Source organism: Schistocerca gregaria, chromosome 4 (assembly GCF_023897955.1).
Source record: "Schistocerca gregaria isolate iqSchGreg1 chromosome 4, iqSchGreg1.2, whole genome shotgun sequence".
In the NCBI taxonomy this organism is placed as follows: Eukaryota; Metazoa; Arthropoda; class Insecta; order Orthoptera; family Acrididae; genus Schistocerca; species Schistocerca gregaria.
Window position 1 is genome coordinate 467,772,478 of NC_064923.1, and position 24,647 is coordinate 467,797,124.

General features: G+C 37.5%; 1 protein-coding gene across 1 annotated transcript; it reads left to right on the forward strand.

The window, feature by feature from the left end:
• Positions 1–15: 15 nt before the first annotated feature.
• On the forward strand, positions 16–21,881 carry LOC126268206 (selenocysteine-specific elongation factor). Its single transcript, XM_049973833.1, has 6 exons — positions 16–1,004; positions 5,480–5,649; positions 5,729–5,840; positions 12,373–12,533; positions 20,147–20,957; positions 21,634–21,881. Exons 1-6 carry the CDS (start codon positions 728–730, stop codon positions 21,795–21,797), a joined length of 1,695 nt encoding a protein of 564 aa, XP_049829790.1. The 5' UTR covers positions 16–727; the 3' UTR covers positions 21,798–21,881.
• Positions 21,882–24,647: the final 2,766 nt, after the last annotated feature.

A 24,647-nucleotide genomic window follows, 5' to 3' on the forward strand; every position in this document is an offset into this window, starting at 1 on the left:
CTGTACTAATGATCTCTGGCCGTGCTAGTGTCAAAATGAGACGGAACCGCTAAGACTTATTTGAATCGAGCTAAACCAGGGATTTGCAGTTTTTTAACGCGAATAGTGGGCAACAGATTTAACTGATTACCTGAATTTTTAAAGCAATTTTCTGAAAACTGAAAATTTTCCCTTACGAAGAGAAACAAGAAAAATGTGTCGCGTTTGTTAAGATAAATGAAAGATAACTTAAAAAATACATAACAGGTTTAGATTCTGCCAAACCACCCCCTTCACTCACACATACTTAGTGCAAAGTTGCACACCATTGGTAAACAATAAATATCGACGCTGTACATTTCACGACATCATGAGATTCATGGAATAATCAGATTTCTGTTTATCGCTAGCGTCAACATTTTTGTAGCCAGTGTCTCATTAATGTACGAGATAACACCTTGCAATTACATCATAGCCGCAAAGTAATGTGGGCAAAGAGTGTTTTGTTGAGTGCTAGTTAGAGGACGTGCGCGATTTTCAAACACCTGCAACGGAACTTATCAAAAAACAAGCGTGTGACAGTCGTTTCATTCTGAGTTATAGTGGATACCCAAGAAAACAGCTTAATGTTTATGAATTGTTAGAACAGTGGAGTCTATCCATTACTGTCAAAACAACATAACCTAAATAACCTAATGCATAGCTCCAGTTTCGGTATTCTGTTATAGTGACTAGAAAATAAGTAGCGATGGGGAGACAAGTTCTGAATTTAAATGTAGGCATTCTGGGTCACGTCGATTCCGGAAAAACCTCTTTAGCAAAAGCAATTAGTACAGTTGCCAGCACAGCGGCGTTTGACAAGAATCCTCAATCTCAAGAAAGAGGAATAACGATTGATCTTGGATTCAGTTCTTTTCAGGTTCACATGCCGCCCCATCTTACGAAATATAGTGATAAAGAAATTTTGCAGTTTACATTTGTGGACTGTCCTGGCCATGCCTCTCTGATACGAACAATTATTGGTGGTGCGTAAATTCATATACACTATAGGAATCAAAGAATAACCCTCCACTAGGATGTAAGATGTTTCTACGATGTGATTTAGGAATTTAAATGGCCTAATACATTTGTACTTTGTATCGTGAATTTCCAACTGTTCTTAGAGAGTTTCAGTTTTTATTTTGTACATTCATACGGTATATATTTGATTACCTGTATATCTTTATGAACACTTGTATTGTATAAGTTCATGCTGAATCAGAAAATTTAGTACATTAACCTACTCAACAATTTCTGTTGTTATGTGTTCTGTGAATTATTGTCAGTTTATAGCAGACTCATTAATAAAGGATGATTGTGATGGTTTTACTGTTATTTTCAGGATTATTACATTATCCAATATTCAGATTATTTTTGATAATAAGCTTTCAGGTTTCCAAATTTAGAGCTTGTGAGAACAGCCATGCATAATGGCAAAACATAAGCAGTGTTTCCTACTGCATTTTTTTGTTTAGCTTTGTAAATGTTGGTGATAGATTGATAGGCAAGATTAAGATGTGGCAGAGGCAATGAATTCACTTAGTAATAAGCACTATATTTGGACAGTAAAGAATAACATGAAAGTTTATGCAGCTAAAATACCAGATATATGCTAAAGGAGCATACCATGTCATGGGAATACTTCCATCATATGCATTCCAAAGCCTCTTATTCCATTCTCACTGTTTTACATAAAATTTTCCCTGTGCTATTGCCAGCACACTTTACCTTTCCATCCTTGACACAGTGTATCTGTAAATTGTTAACTACTGATATAAATTTTGACATGCGCTCTGCTAATAGACAGTATAATTTCATACTCTCATCACAGTATTTGTCTCTTTGAAGGCAAATTATTGACCTGCCCTCATATCCTTAAAACATTGAGACTTGTCAAAATTATATGACTACAATACTCCCATAAGGCCTAAGAGAAAGAAATAAACAAATGTACCTTGAGCTGCTGCTTCCAAGTTAGCTGTTTCTTCATGATTTGCGAGTGAGCATGGCATACATGAATGTTAGAGATGACTGTATTTCACATGAAATTACATTATTTATGCTTGGTTTGGATGTGGCTGTAACTTTTATTCACTCACTGTGATGTGCAGATAAGATGCATATATTCTTCCAGGACCTTAAACTTTTTTGGACTCTGTTTTTGAGACCAGCTGTATTGCTCATACTGACAGTATCTCCAGTTTTCTCTCTATTTCATTCAACAGGGTTTTTGCTTATATTTTGCCTTTCAGTCACAACATGCTACATGCTAAAATACTGACTGTATGATTACATAATAATTTTCTTTGATGTATCAGAGAGTTATCTGTTAAGTAAAATTTTTTTTGTTGAAGTTTGTGACCTGCTGGGTCTAACATTCCTATTGTATTTTTTCAAGGATGAAAATAAACAAATGATGTTTTGCTTCCCTTATATTAGTTGAACAAAACACAATTTATTTACTATTCACTCTCAAACATGAAATTTTTGCGTGAGGAAGCAGTTAAAAATCCATTAATATGATTCTGTCGTAGTTTCTGGGCTATACATGGTGTCATTATTCAAATTTCAAGCTCCTGTCCCTAGCGTTTTGGGCTGGGCAATGAGTCAGGCAGTGAGGGCATTGCCTGTCTGATATTGAGATGAACAGGTAGAGGTCTAGCACACTATCTACTTCAGTTTTTTGTATCAGATACTAATCTGATTTTGTAATTAGAATAAACCAATGCGAGTTACACACCTGTTAATTCCTATTGCTCCACGCATATGCAAAACAAGGTCTGAAAGCTATACAAAAGTTTAAATTAACTCTTTGACATGACTTCTGTTGTAGGTGATTTGACTTCTGCTGTGGCTGACCTGACATTAGTTTCTGGTGACTGGCAGTCTTGCAGATGAGTAGTCATGCTTTTCCCATGAGTACATGATTTCACAACCTTCAGAATTTCGATGGTCATAGCTTCTTTGGCCTTTCTATTCCATGAAGACCATGTCTAATGAAGTGGCCTCTTATGGTACTATCTGCACATGCAAATGTAGCATTTGAGTAATCACTGCAGATCTTTACAATTGTTTTGTTTTGATGGATGTTATATGGAGATAATACATGATACTCCCATGAGATCGGCTCTTTCTGGTATACTAATGATGTAGTAGTCCGCCTTTGACATTTTTGGAAAGCTTCAATTAGAACACTCTGTGCACATGCCCTCTTGCTTCTACACACATTGTTTGCAGCTCCAGCTAGCACACAATCACTGCCAGGTCTTAAATGAATTCTCACAGCCATTCAGCATTTCCTTAAGTGCAATATGAGGATTGGTGATATCCATGACATTGAAACTTGGGTTGCTACTTTCCGCAATTTCTGCTAGTTCCCTCATTATTGATATGCCTACCTGGAGTCTCCATTGTTATTATAGTTTGTCTCATATGTTGGTATATTGCATTTATTTATGTTTCAACAGCTTTAGCACATTCACACAATTTACTAGATTATTTGATGATGCTGATCTCCTTGTTTCTGCTGTTGCTACGTCGGTTTTCAAGTTTCACTACCTCTTCGCAAATAACATTCCCAGTGCAAGGAGAACAGTCATGAATAAAATGTTGTTGCATTTTTATTTTTGTACATCCAGGTATCAAACTACTGTTTGGATGCTCATGGACATGAAAACTGAAGTGGGCTGGTGCACCACTGTGTTGCCTACTATGTCCTCTCATGGAAAATAAGAGGTAAAGTCCAAACAAGTGTGGCAACACATTTAGAATGAGCCCAAAATAATGTGTACCATTCAAATAGGGTGGTATTAGTATCTTATACAATTACAGCTCAGCAGATGATGGGGATTTGAGATGTGGATGTAAAGTGATTGTTCGGTATAAAACACAGACAGTTTACAAACACATGCCTTACACACATTACTCTTTCAAGACTTGATACTGCTAAAACAGTCATTTCCAGTTTCTAGTTCCTATCTGAAATTGCTCGTTTTAGGATACTATATTGTCTATATAATTTTAACCTTAGAAGTTTTGGTGAAACTGTACATGTGTTGGACAGCAAGAGCGCACCCGTATGATAGTTTGGGGGAGAGAGGGCTCGACCTGGGAGTGTGGCGTATGTTCAGTATTTTGGAAGACGAATGGCAATGTGTAAGTAGTCATGAAAATGTTCCAGTTCTGACCTTGTGAAAGACAGCATAATATTGACTTTTGAATCATTTTCTTGAAAGAGAAAAGCCTACAATACATTTTTTCCTTTCCCTGAGAGCTGTGAGTGGAGAGTGGGGGCAGCCCTTGTTTCTACTGGGGAAGGGCACCTTTGTCTTAGAATGTCTTTCTTCACAATACATTTACTTCTTAATGGTAGGCTCTTTCTTACTGATGGTAAAAAGCTATTTCATCTGCACTATGATGTGTGTAAACATAATACAAAACACAAAAATAATTATTTTTACTTCTTTGTCTAGGATGCAGAATTTAGTAATTCACCATGATGCAGATATCTCCAAAAACATCCCATTGAACATAAATAAAAATATAGGACATCTCTGCCTACAGCCACCCCTTCTAAAAATTATATGATGACCTAGATTTGAGATTGAAACCTTCTGTTTTGCCCGTGCTAAGAAACAATGTTCAGTGTGTAGCAGCATGACAAGGAATACTGCTTTGTAAGCAGGCCTATGTAGTTCAGATTAATTTCTTTGAAAAATATTAATGTATTCATGTAATGACTAAGCTGCTAGCAGGAACAAACAGTTCAAGCAAGTTGAGTAGCAGGGGCCAGTGACCAGGCACGTGTAGTTGTTTCATACTGTGTTGCTTGTTTGGTTGGATATACAAATAATCTTGTCATGTTTAGCTTGCTGCAGGCCAGCAACACTGCAATTTGTCAATCGCAGAGCTATTTTATTTGAGTTATAATGTAATTGTGGAAGTAGAAGTTTATTTATCTAAATTATTGGCGTTGCAATTAATTTATTAGGTTACAGATGTCTGGCATAAGGAAACTAATAAGGAATGATATAGATTGTTAATACGGTGTTGCTTTGTTTCTGGATCGAGGTGCTCTTATCCGTTTGCATTATATTTTACCCCTCCTTACTTCTTTGCAACATATTTATGTATTTCTATTGTGTTCTGTTTGGTAGACTTTTTAGTGTTATCACTTTAGTGTTGAACTTCTGCCATGCAGAAATCTACAAGAATAATTTAAATTTTCTTTGAAACACTCTAAATATTTTATTTAAATTATTAGAATAGTATCACAGATTCATGCAACTAATTTTCTCTCTTGTGTAGATGACAGCAGACTTTGACCAAGTGGCTTGCCTTATATTTATAAAAGAAATAATTTTCTGTGTTTTTACCTTTATAAATATGAAACTTTGCTGGTTAATGAATGAACTTGTGTAATGTTGTCTTTACTGAAATAATGATTGTTTAAATATTTCAGGGGCTCAGATTATAGACATGATGATACTTGTAGTTGATATAATAAAAGGCATGCAGACTCAAACTGCTGAGTGCTTGATTATTGGGGAAATAACGTGCAAACATATGATTGTTGTTTTAAATAAAATTGATTTACTACCACCTGAGAAAAGAGGAGTAATGATTGAAAAGGTAAGATAATTTTATAATTATCTAACAGGACAGTGCTTTAATTACAGAAGAAAGCTCATTAACTTATTACATTTTACAGATGACAAAGAGAATGAAAAATACTTTAGCAAACACTGTCTTTAAAGATGCTCCTGTAGTTAGTATTTCTGCAAAATCTGGGGGAGATTCTGATTTAAACAGTAGTTCTGTTGGTATGTATTTTTTATGTTGAGTCTCTCTTACCTTTTATTATTTTCTCAGTATATCGTTCATATGTTAAATAATATGTATTATTGGAAGAAATTATAGAAAATGACAAATTTATTATAGATCATTTTTCCTTTACTTTACTGGGGCATTCATACTGTGCAAGATATCTGTTGTCCTTAATATGATACTGAAATCACTTGTTAGTACTGTATGCAATAATTCTGTTCCCAAAATAACTCTTCAGGCTTGCATATGTAAATAGTATTTAGTAAACAGCAGTTAAATTGTATGAAGTAAATAAACAGCTTTCTATTTAAGAAATACCAAAGCAAATATCCCTGACTAAATAGCCTAAATAGAACATCACCAGCACTAATTATTTCGAAAGTGGTCTGTAATAACTTCTTAATTTAATTTCATATTCTTTGAGATGTTCCTTGAATGCATTCATAGTACAGTGTTTAATAATGTCCATTTGCTGAGCATAATTTTGGTGTTCATGATGTATACAATTTAGAACAAAGTATTATTCTTTCTCACCATTCCTTACTCCTAGTACTACTACCACTACTAATAATAATACTACTACTAGTGTGTCATTGTATGGAAAATGTTATTGCTGTGTGCATTGCTGAATAATTAATTGCAAAAAGGCACATTCAGATAATTGTGATTTATTTTGCTAGTGATTTTCCTACACCACTTCATGTAAATTTTGAGACTGTTTCCAGAACAAGACCAAAATACCGCTGGTTCCTCTCTCAGTATAGTGTACCTATTTTAATTGTTACCTATATTGCATGTGGGATGCCCAACTGTAAATGAAACATATGCGAAGAAAAAAGGGGATTTAAGAAAGAAGAAATGTAATTTGGTTTTTCTTTTTAGCAAGTTAGTAATTATTTCTTTAACTTTTCAAATTTGACTCTGTATTACTTCAGTTTACCACCAAGATTAAGAATATATTTCTGTCATTTATTTTTCTTAATTTTATACATGATTAGTTGACACAATTTTATGTAACAATTGGGTGTTAACCTGAAGGTTAACTTACCACATAAGAGTGTTCCTGTAATCTGAAAGTCCAGGGACACGGTTGAAAAATAATTATTTTGCAAACATTTTTCTTTTTAACTGTATTTGACAAGTTAAGTGCTGGTCCAGGATTCAAATCCAAAAATCCCTTCACATGCGGTGTGCACAATATGAGGCCTTCCAATAACCTACTTCAAAGCTTCAAATTGTCATGATATTTTTCCCTTGAAACTTTGTCAGTTTGTGAGGTATGTTTGTCTAGGTCAGCTGATCGTACACCAAGTGTGAAAGGCAGGGTTCTGTTTCCAGCGTGACAATTTTTAAAAGAACTACATGGATGTCTCTATAGGCCTCCGGGCTCAGCAGCTGTTGTGGCTGAGCACCTGACGGATAATTTGGAAAATATTTTGAGTAGATTTCCCCACCATGTTATAGTTCTGGGTGGACATTTTAATTTGCTGGATATAGATTGGGAGGCTCAAACGTTCATAACAGGTGGCAGGGACAAAGAATCCAGTGAAATTTTTTTAAGTGCTTTATCTGAAAACTACCTTGAGCAGTTAAACAGAGAACCGACTCGTGGCGATAACATATTAGACCTTCTGGTGACAAACAGACCCGAACTATTTGAAACAGTTAATGCAGAACAGGGAATCAGCGATCATAAAGCGGTTACTGCATCGATGATTTCAGCCGTAAATAGAAATATTAAAAAAAGGTAGGAAGATTTTTCTGTTTAGCAAAAGTGACAAAAAGCAGATTACAGAGTACCTGACGGCTCAACACAAAAGTTTTGTCTCAAGTACAGATAGTGTTGAGGATCAGTGGACAAAGATCAAAACCATCGTACAATATGCGTTAGATGAGTATGTGCCAAGCAAGAGCGTAAGAGATGGAAAAGAGCCACCGTGGTACAACAACCGAGTTAGAAAACTGCTGCGGAAGTAAAGGGAACTTCACAGCAAACATAAACATAGCCAGAGCCTTGGAGACAAACAAAAATTACGCGAAGCGAAATGTAGTGTGAGGAGGGCTATACGAGAGGCGTTCAATGAATTCGAAAGTAAAGTTCTATGTACTGACTTGGCAGAAAATCCTAAGAAATTTTGGTCTTATGTCAAAGTGGTAGGTGGATCAGAACAAAATGTCCAGACACTCTGTGACCAAAATGGTACTGAAACAGAGGATGACAGACTAAAGGCTGAAATACTAAATGTTTCTTCCAAAGCTGTTTCACAGAGGAAGACTGCACTGTAATTCCTTCTCTAGACTGTCGCACAGATGACCAAATGGTAGATATCGAAATAGAAGACAGAGGGATAGAGAAATAATTAAAATCACTCAAAAGAGGAAAGGCCGCTGGACCTGATGGAATACCAGTTCGATTTTACACAGAGTACGCAAATGAACTTGCCCCCCTTCTTACAGAGGTGTACCGTAGGTCTCTAGAAGAGCGAAGCGTTCCAAAGGCTTGGAAAAGGGCACAGGTCATCCCCGTTTTCAAGAAGGGACGTCGAACAGATGTGCAGAACTATAGACCTATATCCCTAACGTCAATCAGGTGTAGAATTTTGGAACACGTATTATGTTAGAGTATAATGACTTTTCTGGAGACTAGAAATTTAGTCTGTAGGAATCAGCATGGGTTTCGAAAAAGACGGTCGTGTTAAACCCAGCTTGCACTATTCGTCCATGAGACTCAGAGGGCCATAGACACGGGTTCGCAGGTAGATGCCGTGTTTCTTGGCTTCCACAAGGCGTTCAATACAGTTCCCCACAGTCGTTTAATGAACAAAGTAAGAGCATATGGACTATCAGAGCAATCGTGTGATTGGATTGAGGAGTTCCTAGATAACAGAACGCAGCGTCATTCTCATTGGAGAGAAGTCTTCCGAAGTAAGATTGATTTCAGGTGTGCCACAGGGGAGTGTCGTAGGACCGTTGCTATTCACAATATACATAAGTGACCTTGTGGATGACATCGGAAGTTCACTGAGGCTTTTTGCGGCTGATGGTGTAGTATATCGAGAGGTTGTAACAATGGAAAATTGTACTGAAATGCAGGAGGATCTGCAGCTAATTGACGCATGGTGCAGGGAATGGCAATTGAATCTCAATGCAGACAAGTGTAATGTGCTGCAAATACATAGAAAGATAGATTGCTTATCATTTAGCTACACTATAGCAGGTCAGCAACTGGAAGTAGTTAGTTCCATAAATTACCTGGGAGTACACATTAGGAGTGATTTAAAATGGAATGATCATATAAAGTTGATTGTCGGTAAAGCAGATGCCAGACTGAGATTCATTGGAAGAATCCTAAGGAAATGCAATCCGAAAACAAAGGAAATAGGTTACAGTACGCTTGTTTGCACAGTGCTTGAATACTGCTCAGCAGTGTGGGATCCGTACCAGATAGGGTTGATAGAAGAGATAGAGAAGATCCAACAGAGAGCAGTGCGCTTTGTTACAGAAACATTTAGTAATTGCGAAAGCGTTACGGAGATGATAGATAAACTCCAGTGGAAGACTCTGCAGGAGAGACGCTCAGTAGCTCGGTACGGGCTTTTGTTGAAGTTTCGAGAACATACCTTCACCGAAGAGTCAAGCAGTATATTGCTCCCTCCTATGTATATCTCGCGAAGAGACCATGAGGATAAAATCAGAGAGATTAGAGCCCACACAGAAGCATACCGACAGTCCTTCTTTCCACGAACAATACGAGACTGGAATAGAAGGGAGAACTGATAGAGGTACTCAGGATACCCTCCGCCACACACCGTCAGGTGACTTGCGGAGTATGGATGTAGATGTAGATGTAGATGTAGAAATCGTTTTAGCTTGTACTCTGTAAAGAGTAAGGGAATTATTTTTAGTATTTCTTTCCCTTTAGGTTCTATCTTCAAGATTGCTACTCTGCAGTTGCTTTTTTTACGTTGCCCTTTCATATTGTTGTAGTGTGATTTCCTTTTTTCCCCGAGTATGATGTCAAATTACCTATATTCAGATGAAATGTTTTACTTTAAAAAGCTATTTTCTGAACATTTTATGGTGTTCAACTTGTCTTTCAGTGTTTTTGATAAGCAGTTAAAAAGTAAATGTAACTTGATAAAATAATGTGTATGATAATTAACAATGAAAACTGACGTGGCTGAGGATGTGCGAAAATAAAACCAATAACATTCCAGTAGACATGGGTTTGGAAAATAATTGCGAACATGTGGTTGTGAGCCGCCATTAACTTCAGTACGAAATGTTGCCCTAGTTAGTACAAATGTATTTGAAACGTAACAAGAAACTCAGTGCTAGTTTGGCTCATTTCATGTTATATAGTTTACTGCAGTTTTACACTTGTTGTCCTCATATTTGTGTGTAATACTTCACCTATCTCTGCAATGAGCTACAGATTCTTCAAACACTGCTGGATCATCTCTTGAATCTTGACAAGACTGTACAATTCAATGCCTGAATTCCTTAACTTTATCAATGGCATTGTTTCACAATTCACTTACAAAACGTTCCAGGTTCCCATCATACATGTACCATATTCCCCAGCCATGAGTCATTGCGATCATCATATATAAAAAGATACACCCATCAAGAAGTTTTCCTGTAAGTGCCAGTCAGCAAAAGTATAATTATTTCTTTACCAATTAATGTAGAATGAAGATTGGGCAATCAAATTAAGCTCTTGGTGAGGTGCTTCAACGGGTACATACACAAGATTTATAGCATAATTAATTCAGCAGTGAGACGGACTTTAGTTAAAAATTGATATATAATCGAAACAAGTTCACAGATAGCAAGGTAGTATGCATTGGTGGAGGTTGTAACACACAATTCATCATCTTTCTTTCTTAAAATTTAAAATTTTTAGTGTATGTTTCTTTTTTTTGTTTATGTCATCCATAACTGATGAACTATTGAAGATACATCAATTTTGAGTAGAGCAATGGTAAGAGCAGTAAAAATTTGGTAGGGAAGTGGTACCAAATTAATAGTTGTAATAATATTTAACAGCACAAAGAGAGAGAATGCTTTTTGAGCATTGCAACATTTTTGACAAGAATTTTGGCACACAGCTTAATGGGGCAGTCACATAATTCATAAATTTTCTGTATCAAAAGATGTAAGTGAGGCTGATGTAACTGCAGACCTCATTAAGTGACATATACAGGAATACTGTGGAGGAGGTGGGCTGAGGCTATATAAGGGCGACGGCCATCATGGCAGGGAGAGAGTTCTGTGCAATGTGGTTGGAGAGGGACCTGTGCTGGTTGGAAAATGTTCTTTGCAATCTAATTGAAGTAGCATGTAGGTCAAGCTGTGTGATGATTCCAGGCACACAGGCTTTAAGGAGATAAAAATTTTATGGACAGTCCATTAGCTGGACTTAGAAAACTTACGGCCTAGTTAGGTGTTTGATTATCTTCTCCCAGGTGACCATCTGGACTTGTAATTCTCATGTGATGTGGGTTTTGGACTCTGTTTCTGAACACTAAAGTTGGACTTTATGCCAGTTTTACCTCTAAGGGTCTCTGATGATTTTACCACAGATAAGCACTTAGGAGTAGCATCGTGTGTCAGTTTGACTCAAATTAAGTATGGATTAGTCTGTGGTTGATTTTCCTTTAACGGTTAGCAGTGAACAAAATTAATATTTTTGGCAGTTTTTTCAATTTATTAAGTTTTATATAGCAAGTTTACCTGCCACTATATTGGAGGCTCAATTCGCTTTTAACAACTTACTGAAGTAGTTGGTTTCACCAGTCTTTGAGTTTATGTGACAGTTTTAGAGACAATAAAATTTTATTAGCACAAATTGAAATGTTGTTGTCACAGGTCATCATTTCACATAATTTGCAGCTGGATAATGCCTAGTGATTAATTGTCTCACTGGTTAATAGCATCAAGAACAAATGTAATTTCATTATTTCAGTTACTAATCCACTCAGGAAAGAGAAGCTGAATTTATCATCATCAGTGAAGACAACAAGAGCTATCATATTTAATTTGGAGCGCAATAATTTTTTTTTTCCAGTGCTGTCACAAGTTGCAGCTTATAATCAAATGTTCACAATTATCTCACAAATGGCATCTTTCTGGATCTATGTTTACTGGAATGTTTTTGACTGTATTACCATATCATTTCCTTATGTCAATTTCTGTTTTCTGATAAATCCTGTATAAATGAAAAATATTGTCACATTTTCTTTTGATGACTATGAAGGTGCTTTTGTGAACAAAATTGTACTTATTAGTTGTATTTATGATAGAAAATGAATATTCAAAGTAAGACTAATGAAAAGTCTCCTACCTTGCGTGAAAGATGGCAGTAATAACACAATCACAATGTTGCCAATGGTAGCAGTATTGTTGTTGTTCATTACACAAAAATGTAGCTTGTATTTCATTTAATTGTAGTTACATTTTATGTTTTATATATTGAAATATGATGCATGCCCTGTAAGTGGAAATAATATATAATCTGTTTCACAGGAATAGAAGAACTTATAGAAACACTAAAACAATACGCTTATGTTCCCACCCGTGGTACCTCGGAACCATTCTTGTTTGCTGTTGATCATTGCTTCAGCATTCGTGGGCAGGGGACTGTAATGACTGGAACTGTTCTCCAGGGATCTGTAAATGTTAATGATGTATGTAGACTTAACGTTTTATTTCTCTTCTAAAAATATTTATAGAGAATTTAAAAAAAATATTTGACAGGTTGTGTATTGTTACTGTTGCACAGTAGGAACTGATCTTAGTTTCTGATGTAGAGGTTGATATAACTAATCAAGTTCTTTAGGTATTTATTGGTGTTGTTAAATTATTTTTGAAAATATTGGATATCAATACAGCATGATGTGTAAATTGTTTTTATATGTTTCCATTCACTTGATTGTGTTCATTGTGTGCCCGAACCACCAATGTGATAGGGCAATGTCTTGAATATCTAGTTCATCATAGAATTGCGTAGTCTATTCCTTTCACACCTGTAGCTTTGCAGAATGAGTTTTGATGGCACCTTTTTAATTATTGGGGTGTTGATATAACTCTACGAATTTTATCTGTACTTTGTGATAACCTGAATTATGTAGTCATTGTAGAGTTGGGTCTTTTATCAGAAGTGTAGGGGTGTTGTGGAAAGTCACAAGTGATGTATTTTTTGGGATGGAATGGAAGGAGTGTTATAGAGATTTTTCATCTTTTTGATGATGACGATTCTTGTAAAAAGTTCTCGGTGTGAGTATTTGATACAAACTGATCAGTGCTGGCTAAAGTTCTGATTATCCCACTGTGTTTCAATATGGCCCAAAGAATCTAGTTTCTTTCAAATTAGTTAATCCTGATATCCCTTGCCAACACTCCATGATACTTAGATCTCATGTTACAGTTGCAGCAAGCATGTATAAATGAAGAATTAATGTTACGAAACAGAGCCTTCCAAAATGCCTTCACAAAAGAAGATGAAGTAAATATTGCAGAGTTCGAATTGAGAACAGCTGCCAATATGAGTGACGTAGAAGTAAATATCCACGGAGTAGTGAAGCAACTTCAATTACTTAATAAAAGCAAGTCTTCTGGTCCAGACTGTATACCAATTAGGTTCCTTTCGGAGTATGCTGATGCATTAGCTCCATACTTAACAATCATATACAACCGTTCGCTCGACGAAAGAACCGCACCCAAAGACTGGAAAGTTGCACAGGTCACACCAATATTCAAGAAAGGTTGTAGGAGTAATCCACTAAATTACAGGACCATATCGTTAACGTCCATATGCAGCAGAATTTTAGAACACATATTGTGTTCGAACATTATGAATCATCTCGAAGAAAACTGTCTATTGACACACAATCAACATGGGTTTAGAAAACGTCGTTCTTGTCAATCACAAATAGCTCTTTATTCACATGAAGTGTTGAGTGCTATTGACAAGGGATTTCAGATCAATTCCATATTTCTGGATTTCCAGAAGGCTTTTAACACAGTACCACACAAGCGGCTCGTATTGAAATTGCATGCTTATGGAATATCATCTCAGTTATGTGACTGGATTTGTGATTTCCTGTCAGAGAGGTCACAGTTCGTAGTAACTGACAGAAAGTCATCGAGTAAAACTAGTGATTTCTGGCGTTCCCCAAGGTAGTGTTATAGGCCCTTTGTTGTTCCTTATCTATATAAACAATTTGGGAGACAATCTGAGCAGCCGTCTTCGGTTGTTTGCAGATGACGCTGTCATTTATCGACTAATAAAGTCATCAGAAGATCAAAACAGACTGCAAAACAATTTAGAAAAAATATCTGAATGATGCGAAAAGTGGCAGTTGACCCTGAATAATGAATAGTGTGAGGTCATCCACATGAGTGCTAAAAGGAACTCGTTAAACTTCGGTTACACGATAAATCAGTCTAATCAAAAATCCATAAATTCAACAAAATACCTAGGTGTTACAATTACGAACAACTTAAATTGAAAGGAACACGTAGAAAATGTTGAGGGGAAGGCTAACCATAGACTGTTTTATTGGCAGGACACTTAGAAAATATAACAGACCTACTACAGAGACTGCATACACTACGCTTGTCCATCTTCTTTTAGAATACTGCTGCGCGTTGTGGGGTCCTTACCAGATAGGACTCATAGAGTACATCAAAAAGTTCAAAGAAAGAAATATGGGAGAGATAGTCACAGAAATGATACAGGATTTGGGCTGGAAATCGTTAAAAGAAAGGGGTTTTTCGTTGTGACGGAATCTTCTCACGAAATTCTCTTCCGAATACGAAAATATTTTGTTGACACTGACCTACATAAGAAGGAACAATCACCATGATAAAATAAGGGAAATCTGAGCTCGTACGGAAATATATAGGTGTTCATTCATTCCACGCACTATACAAGATTGGAATAATAGAGAATTGTGAAGGTGGTTCGATGAACCCTCTGCTAGGCACTTAAATGTGATTTGCAGAGTACCCATGTAGATGTAGATATAGAATGTAGTTTGAAGTATGATCAGCAGTATTGTTCTTGGATTTGAGTTTTCATGGATGTTCCAAAATGTGTTTATATCATAAAACTGATAGTAATAAAATATTAGTAATGTTCATATTTATTATTATTTATTAATATTTAGAAGGCATATGTTATCGCTCAGTGGCCTTCCAAACTCATGTAGCTCAGTAAATGAGGCATTTATTCAGCTCTCCATAACCCAAAACTTTTCCAGTTGTTGAATTGGTATCATTCTATATATACGAGTAAGAGGTTGATATCTGTTAATTTTAGATGTGACTGTCCTTACTGTCATTCTTAGTGGTATATTGCCTTAATGTAAAGAACCTTTGGGATTACAGCATAGAGAAAGCAAATGATACGGCATTGAACTTGCCTGAAGTTACTTAAAGCAGCATCTAAGCACTGAAATGCCTGACTGTCACCAACATCATCACAATTCTGCTGTGCCGTGTTTTCCTGTGAGAAGTGGTGGATGCTGATTATGTGCTTTGTAAATAAGCAGGAGTTGTAGTATTGATTGTTTAATCAATTAGAATGTCATAAAGTAATAAAATGCACTCCGTGGAGGCAATTCCTAGTTATGATAAGGACCTTATGAACTCCGTGATGTTCCTGCTATTTGCAGATAACCTATGTTCCAACTGTCATGTAGAAACTTGGGGAAAGTGCTATTCCGTAGCCTTCAGATTTTCTTCAGTTGAGGTTTGATGATGTGTACTTTATTGTATCTGAAGTCAAGAAGAAATTCATTTCTGTGTTTGGAGGATACGATAAATTTTCAGTTTGCCAACAAAATGAAAAATTAAGTGCACTACCAAACTGAAATGCTCTTTACAATATAAATCAAAGTGCTAAATATTTTGCAATTTTGTAGTTGAAGATTATGCATTGAAGTCAGATTGGCCTTCCTTGAGTGCTATAAAGCATTTGTATTTTACAAATTTCATTACATGTGATGACAACTGACTGGATGTATCTGCCACTCAATTACAATCTGTTGCTGGATGTAAAACACTTAGTAACAGCCATTCTCCCAATACTTCTGTTAAGTAACAGATTACAAATCAGCCCACTGACAGTCATCTTCTACCCACTGAGCTTGAAGTGGAAGAATTCACAAAATTTTTGTTTTGCATAATGTGACTCCTTCTCAGCTATTTTCGTCTTACTCATTCTGATTTTCAGCACAAACATGATCTTAACATAGACAGTGGTAAAGACATAGAGTTGAGAGGCCCTAAAAACATTAGGCAGGTGGAGGGAGAACTCATAACTAATTTTCTACTACACAGCACTGGTAGACTGCAGGGAGCAACTTGCAAGCAGTTTTGCATTTGTGCTGCAGACAGTGTGATTTTAGGGTATGGCCATAAGTGCCCTTTGGATAAAGCTGGTGAGAACCCCCTCTCTTCAGAACAATGGGCACAGCATGCGCTTCAGAAAAGCTATGGTGCCTTACCATATTGCAGCTATCTCAATACACCCTTGCGGATACTGCTGAATAGTAAGTGATTGGCAATTTGCATTCCAGTGTCCACTTCCTAATCTCAATTCTCTTGAGAGATTAAACAGTGTACAAAAGAAAGCAATGAAAATGGTTGCATACCGAGGCCATCTGGACTATGTGTACTGAACTGGCTATATTTGAAGCTTGTGACTATCCATAGCTGTTGTACAGGAGGAAGAGTGACTCCAAACGTCACTTGAAGACATTGCCCATGGTAAAGCGATTTGCTAAAACGACCACCATTGTCAGCCTAGATTCAGCATCCAGTCTGAAAGATTTGGAGAGCTTTGTGGGTCTCATGCTTGATGCAAAGCTATTACGGTTACCACAACCGAGGGATTAGAGAGAGGTAGTGAGAGAGCACGGTTGAATCCTAAAGCACATTACATACAGTTCTTTGAATTCACTGCATGTCCTAAAGAACCACAGCCACTGGTCCTGGGAAATGTACCAGTTTATAAGGCTTCTTTGTGATCCTGGCCTAATTTTGGGTGCACTGAGTATGGGTCGATGAGACCTGTACGTATCAAACTCATCGACTCTATCCACCATTCTCTGTGCTTAGGCCGGGAAGCTACTACTGACCTTTCAGTGGCATCTCTTCTTAATGTGTTATGCATACAGTTTCTATGATGTTCTGTAATCATCAGTATGCCAAACTGTTGCTCTTTCTACTATAGAAATAATTTTTGAAATTCACTTTTGAATAATTAGGGGATGTATGATCTGTGCAAAGCATGGCTAAGAGACTGTTGATATGGGACAACTGCCAAACTTGACACATGAGTGAAACCAAAGTACTCTATGGCACTGGCCCCTTACCTAGCTTGCACTTATCATGAATCTCTAGCCCAGCGCAAAGTCCCAAGTGACTGGAAAGAAGCTAATATAAGAAGGGTAAAAGAATGGACACATAAAATTAAAGGCCAATATCCCTAACTTGTGTATGCTGCAGAATCCTTGCACATATTCTCAATTTGAATATAATAAACTTTCTTGAGACCGAGAAGCTTATGTCTATGAATCGGCATATTTTAGAAAGCATTGCTCATGTGCAAATCAGTTTGCCCTTTTCTCACATAATATACTGGGAACAACGGATGAAGGGCAACAGGTAGATTCCGTATTTCTGGAAAGCATGTAACACCGTGCCTCATTGCAGGCTGTTAATGACGGTAAGAGCACATGGAATAAGTTCACAGTTATGAGAGTGGCTTGAAGACTTCTTAAGTAATAGAACCCAGTATGTTGTCCTCGACCGCAAGTGTTCATCAGAGAAAATGGTGTTGTCAGGAGTACCCCAGGGAAGTGTAATAGGACTGCTGCTGTTCTCTGTAGACATAAATGATTTGGCAGATAAGGTGGGCAGCAGTCTGCGGTTATTTGCTGATGATGCCGGGGTGTACAGTAAGATGTCGCAGTTGAATGACTGTAGGAAGATACAAGATAACATAGACAAAATTAATGTGATGAATGGCAGCTTAGCCCTAAATGTGGAAAAATGTAAGTTAACGTGGATGAGTTGGACGATCAAACCTGTAATACTCGTATACAGTATTACTAGTGTCCTGCTTGACACAGTCAAGTCGTTTAAATGTCTGCGTATAACTTTGCGAAGCAATGTGAGGTGGAATGAGTATGTGAGAACTGTGGTAGGGAAGGCAAATGGCTGGCTTTGGTTTATTGGTAGAATTTTAGGAAAGTATGTTTCACCTGTAAAGGAGACCACCTATAGGATGCTGGTGCGACCTGTTCTTGAGTACTGCTCGATGTTTGGGATCCATTCCTTGTTGAATTGAAGGAAGACATCGAAGCAATTCAGAGGCGGGCTGCTAGATTCGTTACCAGCAAGTTTGATCACCACATAAGTGTCACGGAGATACTTTGAAAACTCAAATGGGAATCCCTGGAGTGAAGGCGACATTCTTTTCAAGAAACACTATCGAGAAAATTTAGGGAACTGGCTTTTGAAGCTGACTGTTGAACGATTCTGCTGCTGCCAACATACATTGTGCATAAGGACCACAAAGATAAGATATGAGAGATTAGGACTCATATGGAGGCATATAGGCAGTTGTTTTTTCCTTGCTCTATTTGCGAGTCGAACAGTAAAGGAATTGACCAGTAATGGCACAAGGTACCCTCCGCCACACACCGTATGATCGCTTGCGGAGTATCTATGTAGATGTAGATGAACCAGCTTATGCCCAGAATAATTGAGGTACAGGACTGCATTCCTGGGTGTATTTTTACTCAATGTTTCAAGAAATTTTAAATTAGCACCACAATTGTACAGCAGAAATCAAAGATGGATCTAAATGAAATGACAGTCTTCACTTCTCTATGATTTTCTCTGAGTTTTTCTTTGAGATATGTTTGCCAAATAAATACAGAGTGTTTTAGGTGGAGCTAAACGTTACCTTGAGAGCTCTGGAGCAGATGAACGATTTTCTGGTTGTGAAATTTCATGTGTGCTTTGATTTCAGAACTGACGTTCATTCAATTTAACACACAAACAAGTTCAGAATATCCCTAATTCTGTGCTCTGCTTATAAAGAGGTGGGGAAGAAGGAGTCATACTACTGGGTACCAAGACACTTTGAAACTTAAGGTAATGAACTGGCTGAAGAGGCAGCCAGAAAAACAGGTGCTGCAAATTCCATGTCCCTTTGTAACATCCTCGCACATTACTGTTGAGGTACAAAACCATGCATTCACAGAAATGAGAGTATCTGGAAGTGAAGGATGATTGGCTGCAGCTGCTAAAGGCAAGAGGTGGCGTTAGCAGATTTTCCAGGTCTTTTCGCATACCAATTTTAGGACACAGCATTTTAATAAGTTATATTTTTTTTCAGACCTGAATGTGGAGGCTACTTCAACTGCATATCTGCCCTCTATCTTAGCAGACAGATATTGGTATATGATACAGCTTTTTAAGTTTTTTGAACTGTGTGGTCTCATTTCTCAATTATTGGGGGATAGAGCTTAATATTTTATCAGGTTGTGTGTAGATGATCAACCAGTCAAATTTTCCTGTGTTATTACTGCAGCCCCTCTTTGCTGATCTATTGGGGTTTTAGCAGACTTTAGAATAGACACCATATTTATAATTTTGGTGATAGTGTGTGATTATGTAGGTGACTGAGTAAAACCGAGAGACAGTAGGTGTGATTTGACTGTGTTTGTATTTTTAATACCTTTTTAAAGTTTGCACAGTTTAACTACATTGATCTCAACCTAAGTTATAAAGTTAGGTAATAAGTTGTATGATTCTGCATGTCAAGTTCTCCAAATTCTGTCTACCTTCCCTACCTCATAACAACTCTCTCTCTCTCTCTCTCTCTCTCTCTCTCTCTCTCTCTCCCTCCCTCCCCTCCCCCTCCCCCTCCCCCCTCCCCCTCCTCCATTCTGTCTCCCACTGCACCTCCCCCTCCCCCTGCCTGTCTGCATTTGCTACATGTCAACATAGGTTGGGCAGTGACAATGAAGGAAATAGAAACACTATTCATTGTGTTACATCTTCTTTTTCAATCAGTCTTATCATTCAATTTTTTATTATGACCTTTTTAATGTGCAAGAAATAGTAATAGAGATTGTTTGCTCTTTTATAGCATGAATTTCTTTTCATAATGTTTCAGTCTGAATAGTGCAATGTGACTGTACTTTTTCTCTTGGAATAGTCATTTCATTATAAAAATGTTGTGTCATAATTTTTATGTATATGTTTCATTTCTTTTCAGGCAATTGAAATCCCTTCAATGCAAGTTACTAAAAAGGTAAAAACAATGCAGATGTTTCATCAGCCAGTTGAACAGGCATCACAAGGAGATCGACTAGGCATATGTGTTACACAGTTTGATCCAAAACTTCTAGAAAGAGGGCTAGTATGTTGCCCAGGATATATCACAAATATACATGCTGCAATTATTTCTGCTCAGAAGATCAGGTATTTCAAGAGTTCTGTAAAATCAAAAATGAAATTTCATATAAGTGTTGGTTATGAAACTGTGATGGCAAAAGTTTCAGTTTTTGGGCTCATGGAGAATGATAAATGCTCTGAGAAGTCGGATGACAGAGGTGACTCCTTCAGTTTTCAGCAGATATACAAGTATCAAGATGAGTTACTGTCTGATGAATCAGATAGTACAAAACAGATAGAAAAGGAATTACCTTTAAAACAATATGTTTTACTTGAGTTTGAGAAACCAATATTGGCAAGTTCTCGTTCCCTTGTCATTGGTTCAAAACTGGACATTGATATCAATAGTAACAGTTGTCGAATTGCATTCTGGGGAAAGATGCTCGAGAGGATTGTTGATAAAAATTATTCTACTGCTGTACTACCAAAACTCAAAGTTTACAAAGACAAATGCAAGACAGGAATTGTTGACAGAATAAAAAATGCAAATGAAGTAATTGGAAAGGACATTTTCAAGAAGGAAACAAACATCCAGCTGTTTGTAGGGTTAAAAGTGAACCTGTCCACTGGTGAAGAGGGAGTAATAGATGGAGCATTTGGCCAGAGTGGGAAAATAAACATCAGAATTCCAGGTCAGTTCCTAAATTACTGGAGAGTAATACCTTTCATCTTTTTTGATGATAATATATAGATCACATAATCACCTGCAATATTACTCGTGTGTGTGTGTGTGTGTGTGTGTGTGTGTGTGTGTGTGTGTGTGGTGTGTGTGTGTTTTATCTATTTTTGACAAAGGGCTTACTGGCCGAAAGCTTTATTTGTAACAGTCTTTTTGTTGTGCCTATCTGCGACTCAACATCTCTGCTATATGGTGAGCAGCAACTTCACTTTTCATATTGTTGTTACATTCCATAATGGATTTTCTGTTGTTTGATTTTTTCCTAACTAGTACTTCAGTGAACGTACATACAGACCTGTCTTTCTGTGCTGTCATCTCTACATCATCTTCATGCCTCTCTCTATAAAAATCTCTGTGCCTGATTTTAGATAATGTTGTGTGTACATCCATCTTAAGCATCATATATAGATGTTATTCATATGGGTAGGCCTAGATCTACGTATACTATAGATTATTAGAATATCGACAGAAGCAGGCCTATTTGCATTTTGCAGCATGTGTGGATTTAAATGTATACAGTACAAGGTTCAGTTTGTCTCATGTGTATCTATTATTGTTGCATGTATACTGCCACATAATTTCCAGGTTATTTGGGTATACCGCATATTCTGTATATTACTCTGTTGCAGGTGGCCTGAAAGATACGACTATTTCTCAAATAAATCAAGGCTCAAAGAAAAAGGGTAAAAATGTTGCTGTACAAGATGATGGAAATGATACTGGGCCTGTGAAATTTACAGTTGCATTCAAAAGATATGCATATGATCCTGAAAAGAGGATGATACAGCTTTAATGTCTGCGAAGACAAACTTGAAATTGTTTGTAATTAAAGTTACTCTGTTAAATGACAAATAAAATAAATGTGTAAGACACTGAAGTCATTCAAATGTGAAAAAATTGCCCAAGTAATTTTTCAATTCTCCTTCAATACATGATGCTGCAATACTGGTCAAACTAGGAACATCTGTCAAAATTAAGCCTTGCGAGTAGTTCTTAAAGGCACTGGATTTGCAGTTGGGAGGATGACAGTTCAAAAATCTGTGTGGTCATCCAGATTTAGGATTTCCATGGTTCCCCTAAATTACTTGGCACGAATATTGGAGTGATTCCTTTGAAAAGCATCTGGCTGAATTCCTTCTCTAATCAAGGAGTATCTGATGACCTCATTGTTGATGGAGTGTTTGATAACCCTGCTCCCTACTTTTACATCTAATAATAGGCCTGTGTACATGATGAGTGAAATAAATTCATTTATTGCTAATGTTTCTGTACTGACGGATCAAGCTAGAATCAACTTGTGCACCTTTTGATCTGTTTATGCTTCCATCGTAGCCAAAACCTCAAGCTATTTCTATTAGTTTAGCTATAAATATTGTTCAATTATCATCAAGAGAAGTACGAGAAGAAAAGAAGTGTTTTCCTGAGGGCTGACAGGAGTGTAGTGCTGTGAAGAAATATCTCGTGTACTTTGGAATTGTAACTTTGGCATCTAGAATATTGACAGCTCAAATCAACCTCTTTCATGGGGCATTAGATAGAATTTGTGTCAGTCTGGAAACTAGTGGAGCTGCCTATGTCATTGTTTGAGATAAAGGCATCTTCAAGCTTACCCATATGTGAAATTTATGCTATTGTTTAAAACTACTTTGAAGTGAGATATGAATTCATCAAGGAGGATTGAGCAACACAATTTAACCAGCTGAATGCAGTGAGAGGGAGACTGATGTAGCTAGATGGAAAATCCTGTAGGCGATCATGGCAGGAAAGGAAGGTGCTAGAGAAATGTGGTGTACTATGTTCTCCCCCTTGACTAATTACTTTTCTCTCTCTGCTTATACTCCCTGTCATACTCAGAACTGGTGTTAGTAATCATCAATAGATAATTTTAGCCATTTTTTGACACCTATTCTTGGCTGTCCTTGAGACATATTCGGGTTTGGAAATGTTATTTACAGAACGGCTCAATAGTCGACGGACGAACAGGTTTTGCGTACACACATGCATGGTGCAGTGAACTGCATTCTCTGCCACATGGCTGCAGTGTCTTTACTGCTTAATTAATGCTCATTAAACTATCCCTTAGGCATGTTCGTTCTTCCACTGGCAAGTGTATCCTAATTTGTAGTGACTCCCATAGCAACCTTCAGGCTATGGAACAGTGCTACTCTACTCACCCACTGGTTATGCCTATCCAGGATCTTGCCTGTTATCTCCATCAAGCTGGACAGCTGTTATTTTCGTTTGGACCCCTTGTCATGTTGGGATTTTTGGAAATAAATAAGCTGACTGGCTGGCCAAGGTGGCCACCAGGATGTCGATTCTGCAAGTGGGGGTCCCAGAACTGGATCTTTCGTCATGTTTACCCCCTCAATTGCTGGAGGTATGGAACTCAGAGTGGGCTGCCCTGATCTTCTCAAACAGATTGAGGACAATGAAGGAGACCACAACCCTATGGAAATCTTCCCTGTATGCTTCTTGCAGGGAATCCACCGTCCTCTGTTGGCTTCACATTGGCCACAAGTGGCTATCCATGGCCACATTCTCCGACATGAGGATCCTCCTCACTGCCGGTGCGGAACCCACCTAATGGTGGCCCACTTACTCATGGATTTCTCTCATTTAGTTGAATTGAGGTGGCATCTTAATCTTACTGACAAGTTACCTCTGGTGCTAGCAGATGACACCAAAGCGGCTGATCTGTTGATAAGTTTTTCCTGCTAAGGTGGTTTCTATGCATTCCTGTAAGGTAGGGCTTTTTGGCCTCATTGACCATCTGAGGGGTTGGTGGAGCACCCCTCTCCTGCTCCCTCCCTCCCTCCCTCCCCCCCCCCCCCCTCTCTCTCTCTCTCTCTCTCTCTCTCTCTCTCTCTCTCTCTCTCTCTCTCTCTCTCTCTCTCTCTCTCTCTCTCTCTCTCTCTCTCTCTCCACCCCACCAGGTATTCTTGTTGGTCCTTGCTCTATGGCCCAGCCTGCCTCCACCTTTTCCACTGTTTTATTCTCTTTATTCTTTTTTATCTCTTGGTTTTAAAGCCTTGCCTTGACTGATCTTTTGACTTGTGTGTGCGGTCTTTTTTCTGGGCTTTTATTTCTGTTTTTTATTGTGTCAGTTACATTTAGGCTTTCTAGGGTTTGCCTTTCACCACCTTCCTTCATCGACCATTCCTGGTTTGCCACAAAATGAGTGAAGAAAATGATGGTCTTGTAGTTTAGTCCCTTTCACTCCAAACCAACCAATCATTTTAGCCCATTATGCATTGTTGGTCTTGTAGCTTAGTATAAACACATTGCTTTTTTACCCACAGAGACTCAATATTTGGTGCCTGTAATAAAGACGTGTTTGTCTGATAAGACTAACCTGTATCACACTACTCTGAGATAACACCATGGTGCTGCACTTCCTTTTGTTACTGCTTCCAAGTGTGTTACGTTATAAAATTTTGTGGTAAATGCCAGCAAGATGTGTTATTTTGATCTTAAATATGGTAGCTCCTCTGCTCAGAACATTTGTGTTACACTTCAGTCATACCAGTTAGTGTAATATTTAATTGTGTTTACATAATTTTTTGATAATTGTATTTATGTTCATTCTTATGTACTCTCTTTCAATTTAAAACCTATTATAATTTTTCTCCCTGCATTATAG